Source organism: Protomyctophum bolini, assembly GCF_963924005.1.
Source record: "Protomyctophum bolini genome assembly, chromosome: 5".
Lineage (NCBI taxonomy): Eukaryota > Metazoa > Chordata > Actinopteri > Myctophiformes > Myctophidae > Protomyctophum > Protomyctophum bolini.
The window spans coordinates 3,617,256-3,634,755 of record NC_137866.1 but is presented as its reverse complement, the minus strand read 5'-3'; the positions used below and the strand labels follow the sequence as shown (position 1 = coordinate 3,634,755).

At 45.9% G+C, this 17,500-nt stretch overlaps 2 protein-coding genes across 2 annotated transcripts in view; both read right to left on the bottom strand.

The window, feature by feature from the left end:
• Positions 1-17,500, bottom strand: part of klhdc8b (kelch domain containing 8B) — a gene marked incomplete at both ends in the record, with an annotated part of 134,725 nt that overhangs the window by 2,978 nt on the left and 114,247 nt on the right. Inside the window, 1 exon segment of the mRNA XM_080764590.1 lies at positions 6,027-6,128. Within this exon segment, the coding sequence (XP_080620716.1) occupies positions 6,027-6,128 (102 nt within the window).
• Positions 9,787-11,589, bottom strand: LOC308315202 (ATP-binding cassette sub-family E member 1-like; the record flags this gene model as incomplete). Its single annotated transcript, XM_080763063.1, has 1 exon — positions 9,787-11,589. The coding sequence occupies one exon, from the start codon at positions 11,587-11,589 to the stop codon at positions 9,787-9,789; it is 1,803 nt and encodes a 600-aa protein (XP_080619189.1).

Below are 17,500 nucleotides of genomic sequence, written 5' to 3'. Positions count from 1 at the left end.
CTCTCCTCTCCTCTCCTCTCCTCTCCTCTCCTCTCCTCTCCTCTCCTCTCCTCTCCTCTCCTCTCCTGCAGTAGACATGGTGCTTATCATTCTCCTCTCCTCTCCTGTGATCTCCCCTTTCTTCTCTTTATTTAATTACGCATTCTTTGTCTCCCCATTTGATCTTTACTCCTTTCATCTTTTTCTAAATGTAGCTCTGCCAGTTTTATTTTGCCCAGTTGATTCCCTGTGAGCAACAGGCGCACGCACGCACGCACGCACGCACGCACGCACGCACGCACGCACGCACGCACGCACACACGCACCTTCCAAACCTACAAATACACCAGGAAAGTGACTCTGATGAAGACCGCAAGGTCGAAACGTTAGTCGTTCTCTCTGTGTATACTTTAGCACCTAATAAAAGGCTCTAAATGTCCGTGCTGCTCCAGTCTCTTCTCCTTATGAAAGTAGAAAAGTCTCTGAGATGTAACGTACAAACACCTCAAAACCTTACTTAAGCACAATACTTATGTAAATGGACTTATAGGGCTGTATTTTGCGTGTCTTAAGTACCAGGTCTTATTACCTAACTTGAGTAAAATAAAGACCTGGAGGCGTGATCAATGCTCTTTGGCCACTCAGAATAGCCAAATGGCATTGATTGATCACGCCTCCAGGTCTTTAGTTTGAAAAAAAAAAAGCTATTGAAAAATAGCAGATCTACAAGCTCATAGCGCGCCACTCGGTGGCGCGCTATGAGCTTGTAGATCTGCTATTTTTTGGAAAAATAGAAGAACGACTGACATAGAAACATAGCTTTTTCAGAAAACTGTCAGGATGTAGAAGACATTTTTAGAATCTGATCTCATGTCAGAATGAAAACTGTCAGGATATATAGAAGACATTTTTAGAATCTGATATCAGGTCAGAATGGAAAACTGTCAGGATGTATAGAAGACATTTTTTGAATCTGATCTCAGGTCAGAATTGAAAACTGTCAGGATGTATAGAAGACATTTTTAGAATCTGATCTCAGGTCAGAATGGAAAACTGTCAGGATGTATAGAAGACATTTTTAGAATCTGATCTCAGGTCAGAATGGAAAACTGTCAGGATGTATAGAAGACATTTTTAGAATCTGATCTCAGGTCAGAATGGAAAACTGTCAGGATGTATAGAAGACATTTTTAGAATCTGATCTCAGGTCAGAATGGAAAACTGTCAGGATGTATAGAAGACATTTTTAGAATCTGATCTCAGGTCAGAATGGAAAACTGTCAGGATGTAGAAGACATTTTTAGAATCTGATCTCAGGTCAGGTGCAGGTTAAATTAAGACACTTTGTATAGTTATGAGATCGGTTATGATCTTTGTGGTGAACGCACGTACGTGCACAGCTATGCACGTGCGTGTGTGTGTGTGTGTGTGTGTGTGTGTGTGTGTGTATTATGCTCACATGCATGAGTCCAGTAAACGACTCCAGAGGATGAGAACATGTAATTACATGTGGTATCAATGCTCCTTCCTCCAACAACGCCAAGGCAGGCAGCTATACTGTACCTCTAATTACAATGTACATGATGCACAAATCACACTATTATTACAGTCACTGGGGAGAGAGAGAGAGAGAGAGAGAGAGAGAGAGAGAGAGGCTGGAGGTGAATCAGGAGGAAGCTATAGGCCAGAAATAGAGATGGACAGATAGAGAGAGAGAGAGAGAGAGAGAGAGAGAGAGCATGTGGGCAGAGCGAATGTATATGCTGCCAAAACATAACATGTCTTTGTGTGTCGCGTCACACACACACACACACACACACACACACACACACACACACTACAGCGGTGGCATCTTTACTTTAGCTACTCTCACATATTTAATCTCTGCCAGGAGATTAATCCACTCCCATTTTATGTGTCTCCGTCGGCCCTGCAGTTAACCCATTCTGACCTGAGATCAGATTCATACGAGGTTTCCACTGGACGCACACACTGGTCTGATTAACCCATTCTGACCTGAGATCAGATTAAAAAAAATGTCAGTCGTTCTTCGTTCTTCGATTTTTCAAAAAAATAGCAGACCTACAAGCTCGTATAGCGCGCCACTCGGTGCATGGCGCGCTATGAGCTTGTAGATCTGCTATTTTTCAATAGCTAAAGCATAACATGATGCTAACACCACAATGGGTTCCCGTTCAGAATGGGTTAACCCATTTGGGCCTGACGTCAAACAAAATGACAGTTTTCTGAAAAACCTTATGTTTCTGTATCAGTGGTGCTCAATATTTCATTCCAAGGACCCAACAAATTGTAATATGTAATATACCTCCGCCCTCCCCCCCCCCCCCCCCTGCATCTGAAAATATGTAGTTCCAGGGACCACCCCAGAAGCAAAGATCTGAGTTAAAATGTTCACTCTGTAATATTATATATTCAAAGATTTAAAGGCACATTTTCACGATTTTTCAAAAATAGCAGATCTACAAGTTCATGAGCTTGTAGATATCTGCTATTTATCAATAGCTATAAAGTATGACATAATGCTTTTAAAGGCTTCCCGCCCAGAATGGGGTAACCTTGGGCTGCTCTGGGAGGATTCATTAGGATCATATTTCCTGTGCAAAGCCAAGGCCCTCCATTCAAATCGCTCCGTCGGTCAATGTCATCCCGGCTTACTGTACGTGACGTACTGTATAGGCCAGAGCCATCGAATAGAAGAGTTACGACATCGAGGGGTCGGAAAACCGAGCGCTCAGAGCGCTGTTCTAATGCAGCCTGAACTGAGACAAGCTGGAGTTGGAAATACATTGTTTTCAACGAGTGGCTACATTACTGTTATAGCACTGAATGGAGTAATGAAGTAATCTCTCCAAGCAGTTAGATTACTGTTATAGCACTGAATGGAGTAATGAAGTAATCTCTCCAAGCAGTTAGATTACTCTTATAGCACTGAATGGAGTAATGAAGTAATCTCTCCAAGCAGTTAGATTACTGTTATAGCACTGAATGGAGTAATGAAGTAATCTCTCCAAGCAGTTAGATTACTCTTATAGCACTGAATGGAGTAATGAAGTAATCTCTCCAAGCAGTTAGATTACTCTTATAGCACTGAATGGAGTAATGAAGTAATCTCTCCAAGCAGTTAGATTACTCTTATAGCACTGAATGGAGTAATGAAGTAATCTCTCCAAGCAGTTAGATTACTCTTATAGCACTGAATGGAGTAATGAAGTAATCTCTCCAAGCAGTTAGATTACTCTTATAGCACTGAATGGAGTAATGAAGTTATCTCTCCAAGCAGTTAGATTACAGTTATAGCACTGAATGGAGTAATGAAGTAATCTCTCCAAGCAGTTAGATTACTTATAGCACTGAATGGAGTAATGAAGTAATCTCTCCAAGCAGTTAGATTACTCTTATAGCACTGAATGGAGTAATGAAGTAATCTCTCCAAGCAGTTAGATTACTGTTATAGCACTGAATGGAGTAATGAAGTTATCTCACCAAGCAGTTAGATTACTGTTATAGCACTGAATGGAGTAATGAAGTAATCTCTCCAAGCAGTTAGATTACTCTTATAGCACTGAATGGAGTAATGAAGTAATCTCTCCAAGCAGTTAGATTACTCTTATAGCACTGAATGGAGTAATGAAGTAATCTCTCCAAGCAGTTAGATTACTCTTATAGCACTGAATGGAGTAATGAAGTAATCTCTCCAAGCAGTTAGATTACTGTATATAGCACTGAATTGAGTAATGAAGTAATCTCTCCAAGCAGTTAGATTACTGTATATAGCACTGAATGGAGTAATGAAGTAATCTCTCCAAGCAGTTAGATTACTGTATATAGCACTGAATGGAGTAATGAAGTAATCTCTCCAAGCAGTTAGATTACTCTTATAGCACTGAATGGAGTAATGAAGTAATCTCTCCAAGCAGTTAGATTACTCTTATAGCACTGAATGGAGTAATGAAGTAATCTCTCCAAGCAGTTAGATTACTCTTATAGCACTGAATGGAGTAATGAAGTAATCTCTCCAAGTAGTTAGATTACTCTTATAGCACTGAATGGAGTAATGAAGTAATAGATTACTCTTATAGCACTGAATGGAGTTTGCTGGCAGGACTGCTGATAGGGAACTGGAAAGGCCAACTACTCTGGTTCCCTCCAGATTACGCTGATCCCGATAGAAATGCACTCATTATTATTTTATTAGAGCTGTAAGGTTTGCTTGAGGAAAGTAACATTCACTTGTAGTAAAAGAACAGTGAACGACATTGACATTAATCTCACGGCGGTGGCTTCAGTGGCAGAGTGGCCGGATGGTAACCGCGCAAGGTTGCCAGTTGTCGAACACTGTGGGGCTCCCCCAGAGTTAGTGTCGAAGTGTCCTTGAGCAAGACACTGAACCCCTAATTGCTCCTGATGTGCAGGTTGGTGCCTTGCATGGTTTCCGCCGCCATCGGTGTGTGAATGTGTGCGTGAATGGGTGAATGTAATGCACAATCTATGTAAAGGTGTGTGAATGTGTGTGTGAATGGGTGAATGTAATGCACAATCTATGTAAAGGTGTGTGCATTTGTGTGTGAATGTAATGCACAATCTATGTAAAGGTGTGTGAATGTGTGTGTGAATGGGTGAATGCAATGCACAATCTATGTAAAGGTGTGTGAATGTGTGTGTGGATGGGTGAATGCAATGCACAATCTATGTAAAGGTGTGTGAATGTGTGTGTGGATGGGTGAATGCAATGCACAATCTATGTAAAGGTGCGTGAATGAATGGGTGAATGTAATATTGCACAATCTATGTAAAGGTGTGTGAATGTGTGAATGTAATACACAATCTATGTAAAGGTGTGTGAATGAATGGGTGAATGTAATATTGCACAATCTATGTAAATGTGTGTGAATGGGTGAATGTAATGCACAATCTATGTAAAGGTGTGTGAATGTGTGGGTGAATGTAATGCACAATCTATGTAAAGGTGTGTGAATGTGTGGGTGAATGTAATGCACAATCTATGTAAAGGTGTGTGAATGTGTGGGTGAATGTAATGCACAATCTATGTAAAGGTGTGTGAATGTGTGGGTGAATGTAATGCACAATCTATGTAAATGTGTGTGAATGGGTGAATGTAATGCACAATCTATGTAAAGGTGTGTGTGGATGGGTGAATGTAATGCACAATCTATGTAAAGGTGTGTGTGGATGGGTGAATGTAATGCACAATCTATGTAAAGGTGTGTGAATGTGTGGGTGAATGTAATGCACAATCTATGTAAAGCGCCTTGGATGAAGGCGCTATATAAATGCCCCATTTACCACTTAGTTGTATCCATCCACTGAACTGTGGCTGCATGAGGCTTCAGAGCTAAGTCATGTGTATGTAATATTATGGAGCGTTGAATTACCTTGTTGTCGAAATGTGCTGTGCAAATAAATGCCTTTCCTTGCCTTGTCTTGCCTGCTCGGCAACAGCAGTGCCCCCCCTGCATAATTTAGTTAGTACAAGATTGAGCTAACGGTGAAGTTTAGTTTAGTTTTGCGTGCGCGCGTGCGTGTGTTATTTATTCAGCTTTTCGGAAAATATGACCAATTTATTCAGCTCAAAGTTGACCGGGGGCTGGTTGAATTATCAAGGTCGCTTGAGACGGCAGCCTCTCCGTCGAGGCCTACGGGGAGGATTTCAGTGAAAATATGTAACGGATTTGGGACTTTTCTAGTAGCGCATGTACGTACGGGATCCAATCTGCGGAAATGTCACCGTGTTTTGGGTGAGATCGTGTTGAGCTCACGCGTGAGTTCGTAGATAGTCGATGTTCCCTATATTCGCTGGATGACAAAGTATATACTGTAGGGCTTAAGTGGTTTAATACCAGCTCAGTGGCCTTGTGGTTAGAGTGTCCGCCCTGAGACTGGGAGGTCGGGGGTCTGTTCTGAAATCCGCCAGTATACGTTTCCTACACTCTCCCACCGATCTGATGAACTGATGTCTGTTTAGAACAGAGAGAGAGAGAGAGAGAGAGAGAGAGAGAGACACTGACCTAGGCCTCCAGCTGCGATGACCCTTCCACCCAGGCATCCTGCCACAAAGTCTGCCCTCTTCTCCCTCATCCGGGACGCACGAGTGGGTTTGATCCAAATGCCTGGAGAGGAAAACAACACACAGGACGAGAGGATCAGAGACTGGAGACAAATGAGCAACTTCAGTCAGGGAACCGCAGTGCAGAACGCTGCTGGCCGTTAACCCATTCTGACCTGAGATCAGTTTCATACGAGGTTTCCACTAGGACACACACTGGTCTGATTAACCCATTCTGACCTGAGATCAGATTCTAAAAATGTCAGTCGTTCTTCGATTTTTCAAAAATAGCAGACCTACAAGCTCGTAGCGCGACACTCGGTGGCGCGCTATGAGCTTGTAGATCTGCTATTTTTCAATAGCTAAAGCATAACATAATGCTAACACCAAAACGGGTTCCCGGTCAGAATGGGTAAAACCCATTTTGACCTGGGAACGATTTCTAAATCCTGACAGTTTTCTTGAAAAAGCAGTTTTTCTCAAAGTCAGTCGTTCTCAAACACTTTCATGTCACTTTTCACGATTCTTCAAAAAATAGCAGACCTACAAGCTCGTGGCGCGCCACTCGGTGGCGCGCTACGAGCTTGTAGATCTGCTATGTTTCACTAGCTAAAGCATAACATGATGCTATAACACCAAAAATGGGTTCCCGTATAGAATGGGCCGCCTCAGCATCACGCTCTCATTCACATGATTCACTCAGCCAATCAAACACACTCACTCCATCTTCATACCGGCTACTTTAACCGGAAGTTTGCATTCCTCTGCCTTCTTGCTTGCTTGCTGCTGCTGTATCAGCGTGCCGCTGTCATACAAACCTGCTGCTCACCCACCTCCTCCACCCCAGCTACCACCTGTCTCACCCTCCTCCACCCCAGTTACCACCTGTCTCACCCACCTCGGCCCCAGCTACCACCTGTCTCACCCACCTCCTCCACCCCAGCTACCACCTGTCTCACCCTCCTCCACCCCAGCTACCACCTGTCTCACCCTCCTCCACCCCAGCTACCACCTGTCTCACCCTCCTCCACCCCAGCTACCACCTGTCTCACCCTCCTCCACCCCAGCTACGACCTGTCTCACCCTCCTCCACCCCAGCCACCACCTGTCGTTTTGGATCTACTGTTTAGGTACGGTGGGATTCAGAGTCCCTATATGGTTGGGATTGATGCGCTTGATCTGAGTACCTAAAAAGCAGATCCAATACCATCGCCAAAACCATAATAAACTAGAACTGCACTCTGCCGAGTGCATACTTGCTTGTTGCACACTAGTAGGCCAAAAATGGCCAACTAGTGCGCAAGCAGAGCGCGCAAGTACTTTCGACCGCTGTAAACTGTCCACATCTCAGTATATCTGTGAAGGAACGTTTGAAATGACCAGGCACAGATTTACAAATTACAAATTTCAAATTACAACTACATATAGAGTATGTAGTTGTAATTTGATTAGCAGTATACTGGGGTTACTTGGTGCCAAAAAGTGACAGCCGTCAACCGTTTTTATGTGAATGCAAATCTGTGCCTGGTTTGCTGGGACCAGATTACACATTACGTCATCGTTGAGAGCTGGGACCAGAGTACATGGTGTGTACATGTATGACTAGCTCTCAGTGATGACGTAAGAGAAATGGTCATCTGTGTAATCTGGTCCCAGCAAACCAGGCACAGATTTGCTTACACATAAAAACGGTTGAAAAAGACGGCTGTCACTTTGAAGAGAACGAGGCGAAATTATTACTTGCGCGCTCTGCTTGCGCAAGTAATAAATAAATGATGCTTGTACTGTATATCATGTCACGTCATTGCATTTTACCTTTTTATATTAACGTTTTAACAGCAAATGGATAAGTACGAGTAAGACGCGCGAACGCGGGAAGCGAACGCACTCAGCTCCATATATGGGCACAAAAGGGGCCAGGTCCACAACAAACAAATCACTGGCCCCTTTTGTGTCCATATATGGAGCTGAGTGGACCTGGCCCCTTTTGTGCCCATATATGGAGCTGAGTGGACCTGGCCCCTTTTGTGCCCATATATGGAGCTGAGTGATTGCTGATGCAACACACTCCATATTTGGATATTGGGACAGACACACGGACAGACAGACAGACAGACAGACACACAGACATGATCTGCTATGTCTCATAGTAAGTGCTCAATGCGTTCGCAATAAGTCCCAGCATGGATCATCATCATCACACAGAGACAGTACTGTTGGTCTGACTGTACAATCATCTCTCCTTTCATTGGCATCATCAGGCCGTCTGCTGGGCCATTTGTGCCACATCTATGATGTGTGCATGTCCAACGTCCTTGGTCTCAACTGGGCATGTTTCTTTCCTTCCATGGCATCGCTAGTACGGTCTATCGCGTCCTGTCCTCTTTAGACAGTCCTTGGGAGAGGAGAGGCCAGAGCGAGATGAGACACATGAGGAAACTCTCTGTGTACACGCCAAGACACTCATCCGTGCGTGTGTCTGCGTCCGTCCGTCCGTCCGTCCGTCTGTTACCAGCTAAATTCCGGCAACGTTAAGCTGGTCGATGCCATATTTTGCACACACACACTCCCTGGATGCCAACGATGAACCTCTGCCCCAAATCTTCCAGAACGGCCTGTTATAGCGCCACCAGGAGGCCGACCTTTGTAAAACACATCTTTGAGGGGCGCTAGCTAGCCCCTCCTATCCACAGGTTCAATGTTTGTTTATAGTTCAATGTTTGTTTTGTAAACGCATTGACAATGAAGGGGAAATGTACATCATAATGTGTCATTAACGTCATATTGTCTCTTTATCGTTAATGGCGTTTAATGTTTGTTTTTACATCACCATTACATCACATAATCGACATGAGTTAGAATTTAATATATTTGCGCCCCTCACTTCACGCGGGTGTGATTTATTACTCCAGACTCGATTCTGTCCTAAATCCCTGCAAGTCGTTACACAGTATCTCTGTAGGCATGTGCTCAAGACAGACCTGTCCGATATTTCATATTCCATCCTGATTGGCCAACACTGGCTTTCAAAGTTTGCAGTATTGGCCCATTTTGAACAAAAAGCCTCAAGTCATGAACGTCAAATTTACGTCTTTAAGTCTTTCAAGCACTTTCCTACTATAGGCTGAGGAATATATCCCACCCTTTTCACATTGGCCTGTTATAGCGCCACCAACAGATGGATTTTTGTAAAACACATTTTTGGAACAAAATGCCTCAAATCATCCAATTGCCATCCAAGGCATAAGAAGAAATGGAACTCTTTTCACATTGGCCTATTATAGCGCCACCAAGAGGCCACAACCTGACCTGCCCTGGTGGAGACCACTCTAGTTCCATATTGATCTGACCCCCCCCCCCCCCCATAAGCTTTATTATTGTTTTTTGTTTGTTTTTTTTCCCGCTTGGCCTTTCCTTCTTCAGCGATCCTAGACCGGTTTCGTGCATGCGGACAGGCGGACTAAGAGGCAGAATAACTCCAAATCTACGGAGATCTCTACGTGGTTTTGACAAAACGTGCGATGTCCGGAGGTCTTTTCTGATTGTCCGGTGATGCCGATTGGAACATTGGCGTTTTCCAGAGCAAGGATGGCCTCATTTTAAGCTCGCTAGCATCGACACTAATTATTTAGCATCTAAGATGGATGCCAAAAGAAGTAGATCCGGGATGGCAGTCAAGCGTTGTCTCTCTCTCTCTCTCTCTCATGGAGAGAAAGGGCCGTTTAGTCATCCAGGAAGAAGTACTTCCCACTCTTCTTCTGCTCGGCGTCCTTCATGGAGCGCATCTTGTTGATCCTGGGCCTGTAGTTGTTGGGGTCTCTCCGGAAGGTGATCTCCAGCTGAGCGAGGAACCTGTTCATGCCGGCGAGTAACGTCTGCGGCGCGTTGGCCGTGGCGCTCCTGGACGGCGCGCCGTCGAACACGATGACGCGGTCCGCCAGGTACGTGGCCATGATGAAGTCGTGTTCCACCACGAAGGCCGTCTTCTTCTGGTGGAGGACGAAGCGCTTGATGACCCGGGCGGCCACCAGGCGCTGCTCCGAGTCCAGGAAGGCGGAGGGCTCGTCGATCAGGTAGACGTCGGCGGGCCGTCCCAGACACAGCGCCAGCGCCACCCTCTGCAGCTCGCCTCCCGACAGCAGCTGGACCTCCTGCTCCATGATGCCGTCCATCTGCATGGGCCTCATGACGTCCGTGACGAACTGGGGCAGCGCGTAGAAGTCTCGGATCTTCTCGTGCAGCAGCGCCCTCACGCTGCCTCTGTACTTTGGACTGATCTTCTGCGGCTTGTAGCTGACGTTGAGGACGGGCACGTCTCCTCCGCCCTCGTCCGGTTTCAGACCGCCGGCCAGCATCCGGATGAAGGTGGTCTTGCCCGTTCCGTTCTCTCCCAGCAGCACCATGATCTCCGAGTCGGTGAAGTCTCCCTCCCGGACCTCCAGGCTGAAGTCTCCCAGGGCCTTCGTCATGCGGGGGTACCGGTAGTGACGCGTCCTCTTCACCTCCTCCTCGCTGGCCGTCTCGGCCACCTTGAACACCAGCGACGTCTCCCGGAAGCGCAGGTTCTCCGTGGGCACGGTGCCGTCCAGGAAGACGTTGATGCCTTCCCGGACGCCGAAGGGCACGGTGACCACGCCGTAGGCGCCGGGCACGCCGTACAGGCAGCAGATGAAGTCCGACAGGTAGTCCAGGACGCTCAGGTCGTGTTCCACCACGATGACGTAGCGGCCCGCGCCGACGAGGGAGCGGATGGCCGCGGCGGCTTTCAGCCGCTGCTTCACGTCCAGGTAGCTGGACGGCTCGTCGAACATGAGGATGTCGGCCTTCTGGACGCAGACCACGGCGACGGCGAAGCGCTGCAGCTCCCCCCCCGAGAGGTCCTCCACGTTCCTGTCCCCGAGGTGAGTCAGGTCCAGCTGCTCGCAGACGGCCGCCGCCGTGCCCGTGTCGTCCTTCCTGCTCAGGACGGCGCCCACGCTCCCCCTGACGGTCTGGGGGATCAGGTCCACGTACTGAGGCTTGATGACGGCTTTGAGTTTGTCCTCGACAAGCTTGGTGAAATAGTTCTGCAGCTCCGAGCCTCGGAAGTGGGCGAGGATCTCCGGCCAGTCCGGCGGGGCGGCGAAGCGTCCCAGGTTGGGCTTCTGTTTCCCTGCCAGGATCTTCAGCGCCGTGGACTTCCCGATCCCGTTGGTGCCGACCAGACCCAGAACCAACCCGGCCCGGGGCACCGGCAGCCTGTGCAGCTTGAAGGAGTTGGCGCCGTACCGGTGGGTGGTCTCCTTCTCCAGGTCGCTCGGCAGGTTGACGATGGACAGGGCTCCGAACGGACACTTCTTCACGCAGATCCCGCATCCGATGCAGAGGGACTCCGAGATCCAGGCCTTTTTGCTCTGAGGCGTGACCTCGATGCAGAGCTTACCCATGCGGACCACTGGGCAGTTCTTCTTGCATTCCTGCCGGCATTTCTTTGGCTTGCACTTGTCGTGGTTGACGATGGAAACCCTCGTGTTCTTTTCTGACATCTTCTGTTTGTCGTCGCGGGTCGGGGTCGTGGTCGTGGGTAGAGCAGAAACCTCTACGAACAGCTGGATGATCTATGCCCGCCTGCCGTGGCGTTAATGATGACGTTATAATGTGGCGTTTGATGCTTATCGCAGCGCTCTCTGCAGGGAGCCACTGGCGGGGAGGACGTACTTCTTGGAGTGGAATTGTGCGACTGAAGTCAACGGGGTTCTGACCTCGGTGAAAACTTGAGTCACGCCACGTCATAGATATGTCATAGTAGACTCACTGATGTCATAGATATGTCATAGTAGACTGATGATGACACTGATGTCATGGATAGAACTGACTGATGTCACGGATAACTGACTGATGTCACACAGGCTGCTCAAAGGAAGTCAGAGATCCATCCCCACATTAACCCATTCTGAACGGGAACCCATTTTGGTGTTAGCATCATGTTATGCTTTAGCTATTGAAAAAATAGCAGATCTACAAGCTCGTAGCGCGCCACCGAGTGGCGCGCTACGAGCTTGTAGGTCTGCTATTTTTTGAAAAATCGAAGAACGACTGACATTTTTAGAGTCTGATCTCAGGTCAGAATGGGGTTAATCAGACGACCGGTTTGTGTCCAGTGGAAGCCTCGTATGAATCTGATCTCAGGTCAGAATGGTTTGAGAGCCGCGGTGTTCCCATCGTGTGGTTCCAGAGATTTCCCTTTTCTGGTTATAGTCTCTTATGGTTCTCAACCCGTTTGTTTATCGAGTGGTGCAACCACTCCTACAAGCAGCAATGTCCGTGTTCACCTATATGCGTATACTCCTATGTGTATCTGAGCACCAGTATATGACTATTAGTATACCAGCAGGGGCGCTGTTGTGGCAGAAACAGAGAGAGATAGTGCTGCTCTGTGGCCTGCTAATGAGAGAGAGAGAGAGAGAGAGAGAGGGGGGGGGGGGGGGGGTGTTACCAAATGACTGCCTATATAGTTGGCCAGAGACTGACCTGACATCAGATTCTAGAAAATGTCTTCTACATCCTGACAGTTCTCTGAAAAAGCTATATGTTTCTATATGTCAGTCGTTCTTCGATTTTTCTAAAATAGCTAAAAGCATAACGTAATGCTAACACCAAAAGGGGTTCCCACCCAAAATGGGTTAGGACTGTCTGTGACTGCTCTCTCTGCTGGAACATAGATTACTATGAAAACTGCAAAACGGGTCCGTCAGTCACGCCTGCATTATTATTGTTGTCAGCCCACACCTCGTGACACACCTTGTGACATCACGAGGTCCATATATGGGCATTCCCAGACGATAACCATATAGAATCCCTGTTACGCCCATATATGGAGTTCCCTGATGTCATCGATATTAAGCCCATATATGGGAATGTCTGTGACAGTCTCATGATGATGATATCCAGTGTGGTTTGCCCGCGACGCATCGAGTCACACTGGTGGCAAATGAACCGAGTTGGTATACAACACATGGATCTCCATATATGGAGCTGACTATCATCACCTGGATCTCCATAATATGAAGATCACGACACTGACCTCATCAAACCCTGGATAGCCATACATGGGTTGACATAGATCTGCATGATATGGAGCCGGTCAGCAACTCTACATCTGACCTCTCTGACACCAGAATAGTTTAAAGGACCACTTCACCACTTTTCGCAATTTCTTTCTACTCGGTCTGTGTCTCATAGGAGGGCTGTGTGGGCAGTTCAGAAACCGCCCTCCAGTGACATCATCGATGGGGAATACAAGCTAATAGAAACTGCAGGCTTTCTATAGTCCTGAAAAGCTGCAATGCTAAAATGGAAGCCATCGTTCTCACGATAAAGAAAGTCTAATTTTTGTAAACAAAATCTATAGTTTAAATCTAGGCGCGTAAATCTGGAAATAATTCAGAATAATATAATTCATAACAGGGAAATATTATTCATATTCACTGAACTCATTTAGAGTGTCGATACAGAGATTACAGAGATACAGAGATTTACCAATTCAGCTGCAATATGTGCTGTAAGAGGGTAATGCACTGTGAGAAATATATAATAATATATATAATATATAATAATATATAATAATATATATAATATATAATATGTGCTGTAAGCGGGTAATGCACTGTGAGAAAGTCACTTATGAGAAGACTGCTCACAGTGCATTATCCCTGACTTATCTCTCTCACACATGCACACGCACACACACACACACACACACACACACACACACACGCACACGCACACGCACACACACACACAGCTGTACCTAAGAAGATAAATGTGTGGAGAAGTCACTGCAACAAGGTGTTAGCTGACTGATAATCGGGCTGGAACTCAAGCTCTGCTTTTCACCACTAGCCCATTCTGAACGGGAACCCATTTTGGTGTTAGCATTATGTTATGCTTTAGCTATTGAAAAATAGCAGATCTACAAGCTCATAGCGCGCCACCGAGTGGCGCGCTATGAGCTCGTAGGTCTGCTATTTTTGAAAAATCGAAGAACGACTGACATTTTTAGAATCTGATCTCAGGTCAGAATGGGTTAATCAGACCAGTGTGTGTCCAGTGGAAACCTCGTATGAATCTGATCTCAGGTCAGAATGGGCTAGAGAAGAAAGAGGATGCCAGGATGAGAGCAGCGCCAGAGGCTGGACAGAGAGGAGGAGAAGCAAAGAGAAGTATAGCAGACTACACTATATTCTTCTGCGCCATGCAGTGCTCCTGATGCAGACTGACTGCAGAATGAACTGAAACAAACTCAGTGGTGGAGAAAAGCATTTGCGTTCTTTACTTAACGGTGAATTCCATGCTAAAAGGCTTTCTTACCTTTCTTTGTAGGTCCAGGTGTTATTTTGTGCAAAACCTCCTTATTGGCTATTTCCCTTACCATAAGCCCTACATGAATTGAATGGGAATTGAATGGGGCTATGGGGTGTTGTGCTAATTCGCTTATTTCCATCGCTCAAAACTATCATTTCTTTGTATATATCCTCTCTTCACAATGTAAATAATATCCCAAGTGGCACACTTTACTACTTCTTTCGATGGAAATAAGCGAACTAGCATAACACCCCATAGCCCCATTCAATTCCCTTTCAATGCAATGCAATTCATTGAGGGCTTATGGTAGGGAAAATAGCCAATAAGGAGTTTTTGCACAAAAAAAAACACCTGGACCTCTTTGGTGGGGACGTAACAACTACTAAGAAAGATAAGAAAGATAAGAAAGCATTCTAGCATGGAATTCTCCTTTAACACACAGAATGCGGGACACGTGATTTTACGTGGTTCGAATCCCGGCGGTCCGGTGCGGGGTCAATGTATGTTTTGGATTAATAATCCAAATGTGCAAAGTGTGCGTGCGTGCGCGCGCAGTGTGGTTGTCTGTAATGATGTAAAGAAGAGAGCTACTGAGAAGAGAGCCTGCATGGCGGGGGGGGGTGGTGGGGGGGGGGGGGGGGGGGGGGTGGTGGGTGGGTGGGGGGGACGTATAATCAAGTCCACCGTCCTCGACAGTGGACAAATGATAGCGTAGCGGCTAAATATGCTACGCCACAATAAAGATGTCTCTGGTAGTATATTCTGCACAGTAAGTAATTAGACGGTTATGGAGAAACCCCCTATAATTAATTGATTCATTCATTCCATGATTATGTTTTAATTAGAAAGCCAGTGATTCATTTCCCCTGTGTGTGTGTTTTCCATTTAGGACTGAGGATGATTCTAAAAAAAACGCCTTCATCTAAATACCGAACTAATTAATAACAATTATATTAAAACATTAACCCTGGAACAAGAAACACGGGTGTCTTATAGGAATGGGTGGACCAAAGGAGAAGTCGCAACTTAATTTATCTTTTTTTTAAGGAATATTAATAAATATATTTCTAAAACGGGTAGTCCCAATACTTTATTCTGATTCCACCGATAACCCATGACTCCTTCAATCACTTTATATCATTCGCAGCTGATTCCAGCTGTACTGGGGAAGGGGAGCGCTTGATTGCTTTACAAACCCATGCCGTGCGGGCGTCTATAAGCACCGCCCGGCTCATATGACTGTGAATGTGTGGCTCCAGGCAGCCCCGTAAAGACATCAAGCGCTATTCTCCCGGCACATAGCCTATACTTGCCGAGCAAAACAAGGAAGTGATGTGGCTCGCTCTGGTGGTTGCAAAGCGTAGCTACTTTTGTGAATTCAATAGGTTAATTTTAATTAGGTTAATATTGCTATATGTTTGTAACCGTTTTATAAAAGCAATAAGCCTAATAATGCATAAATATATGCATGTTTTTCACCTATTTTGCACCCTCATTGATACCCCCCCCCCCCCCCCCCCCATGAAATATATGTTTTGTTTATTTTGTGAAATATTAAAGAATAGTAGCTCACGTTGCCATGTACTGCTGTACTGCAATATATTTAGATGAGAATATTTTACATTGGGTAAAATATACCCGTGTTTAGTGATGGTGTTTAGTATTAGGGTTAATAAAAAAACCATATCCTGTTCATTGCGAACGCAGTGATTGCGAACGCAGTGAGCACTTACTATGAGACCTAGCAGATCATGTCTGTCTGTGTGTGTGTGTCTGTCTGTCTGTCCCGCTTTTGTGCCCATATATGGAGCTGAGTGATTACGTCACCATGACTCAGCCATAACCATATCTGTCCCGCTTTTGTGCCCATATATGGAGCTGAGTGATTACGTCACCATGACTCAGCCATAACCATATAAGGAGTCCCCAAAGCAGCTATACGTCCAAAACCCAAATATGTACGAGCTGCGTTCGCTTCCACGCGTTTGCGCGTCTTACTGGTTGCGAACGCAGTGAGCACTTACTATGAGACCTAGCAGATCATGTCTGTCCGTGCGTGTGTCTGTGTCCCTCCCCTTTGTGCCCATATATGGAGCTACGTCCAAATATGGAGTGTGTTGCATCAATACGTCACCATGACTCAGCCATAACCATATAAGGAGTCCCCAAAGCAGCTATACGTCCAAAACCCAAATATGTACGAGCTGCGTTCGCTTCCCGCGTTTGCGCGTCTTACTGTATAATATACGTCAACAAGAACCCCAAAAGGGGTTCCCGTCCTGAAGGGTATAGAACCCCAAAAGGGTTTTTCTAGACGAGGTTTTTCTTTGTGCGAAATTGGGATCCAATTGTCAAAAACTGGCCGATTGTCAATAACTACAAATCAACACATTTCTACGAATTTGCTAATTTTGACAAATGAAAGCTCTCCCGGATCACTTGTCACATAATATGATGATCACATACAGTAGGGCAGGCATTAGTTGCGAACGCAGTGAGCACTTACTATGAGACCTAGCAGATCATGTCTGTCTGTCTGTCTGTCTGTGTGTCCGTGTGTCACACTTTTGTGCCCATATATGGAGCTGCTTATATGGTTATGGCTGAATCATGGAGACATGAGTGTGATGGCGTGGTCCAACTTGTGCCCATATATGGAGCTGCTTTGGGGACCCCTTATATGCTTATGGCTGAGTTAAAAACTTAACTTAAAAATAACTTAACTTAAATATGTACGAGCTGCGTTCGCTTCCCGCGTTTGCGCGTCTTACTGGTTTCAATACAGTGAGATTTGCAGCCATCAGGGGGTTCAATGCATTACATCGATGACGTCAGAGCAATCAATCTCTGCACAGGATCTCATGCTGGCATAATCACATCTCTGTTAATGACGCCTCCTGTGCTGGGTGAGAGACACTGAAACTACCTGTCGCTTTCCCCTCTCTCTCTCTCCCTCTCTCTCTCTCTCTCTCTCTCTCTCTCTCTCTCCCCCCTCCCCTGAGTGGTTATCAGTAGGGGTCTCAGCTGGAGGAGAGGCTACTGTGTTTATTTAAAGTCTACAAATCAATCAGTCTCCTCCTCTTCCTCCTCTTC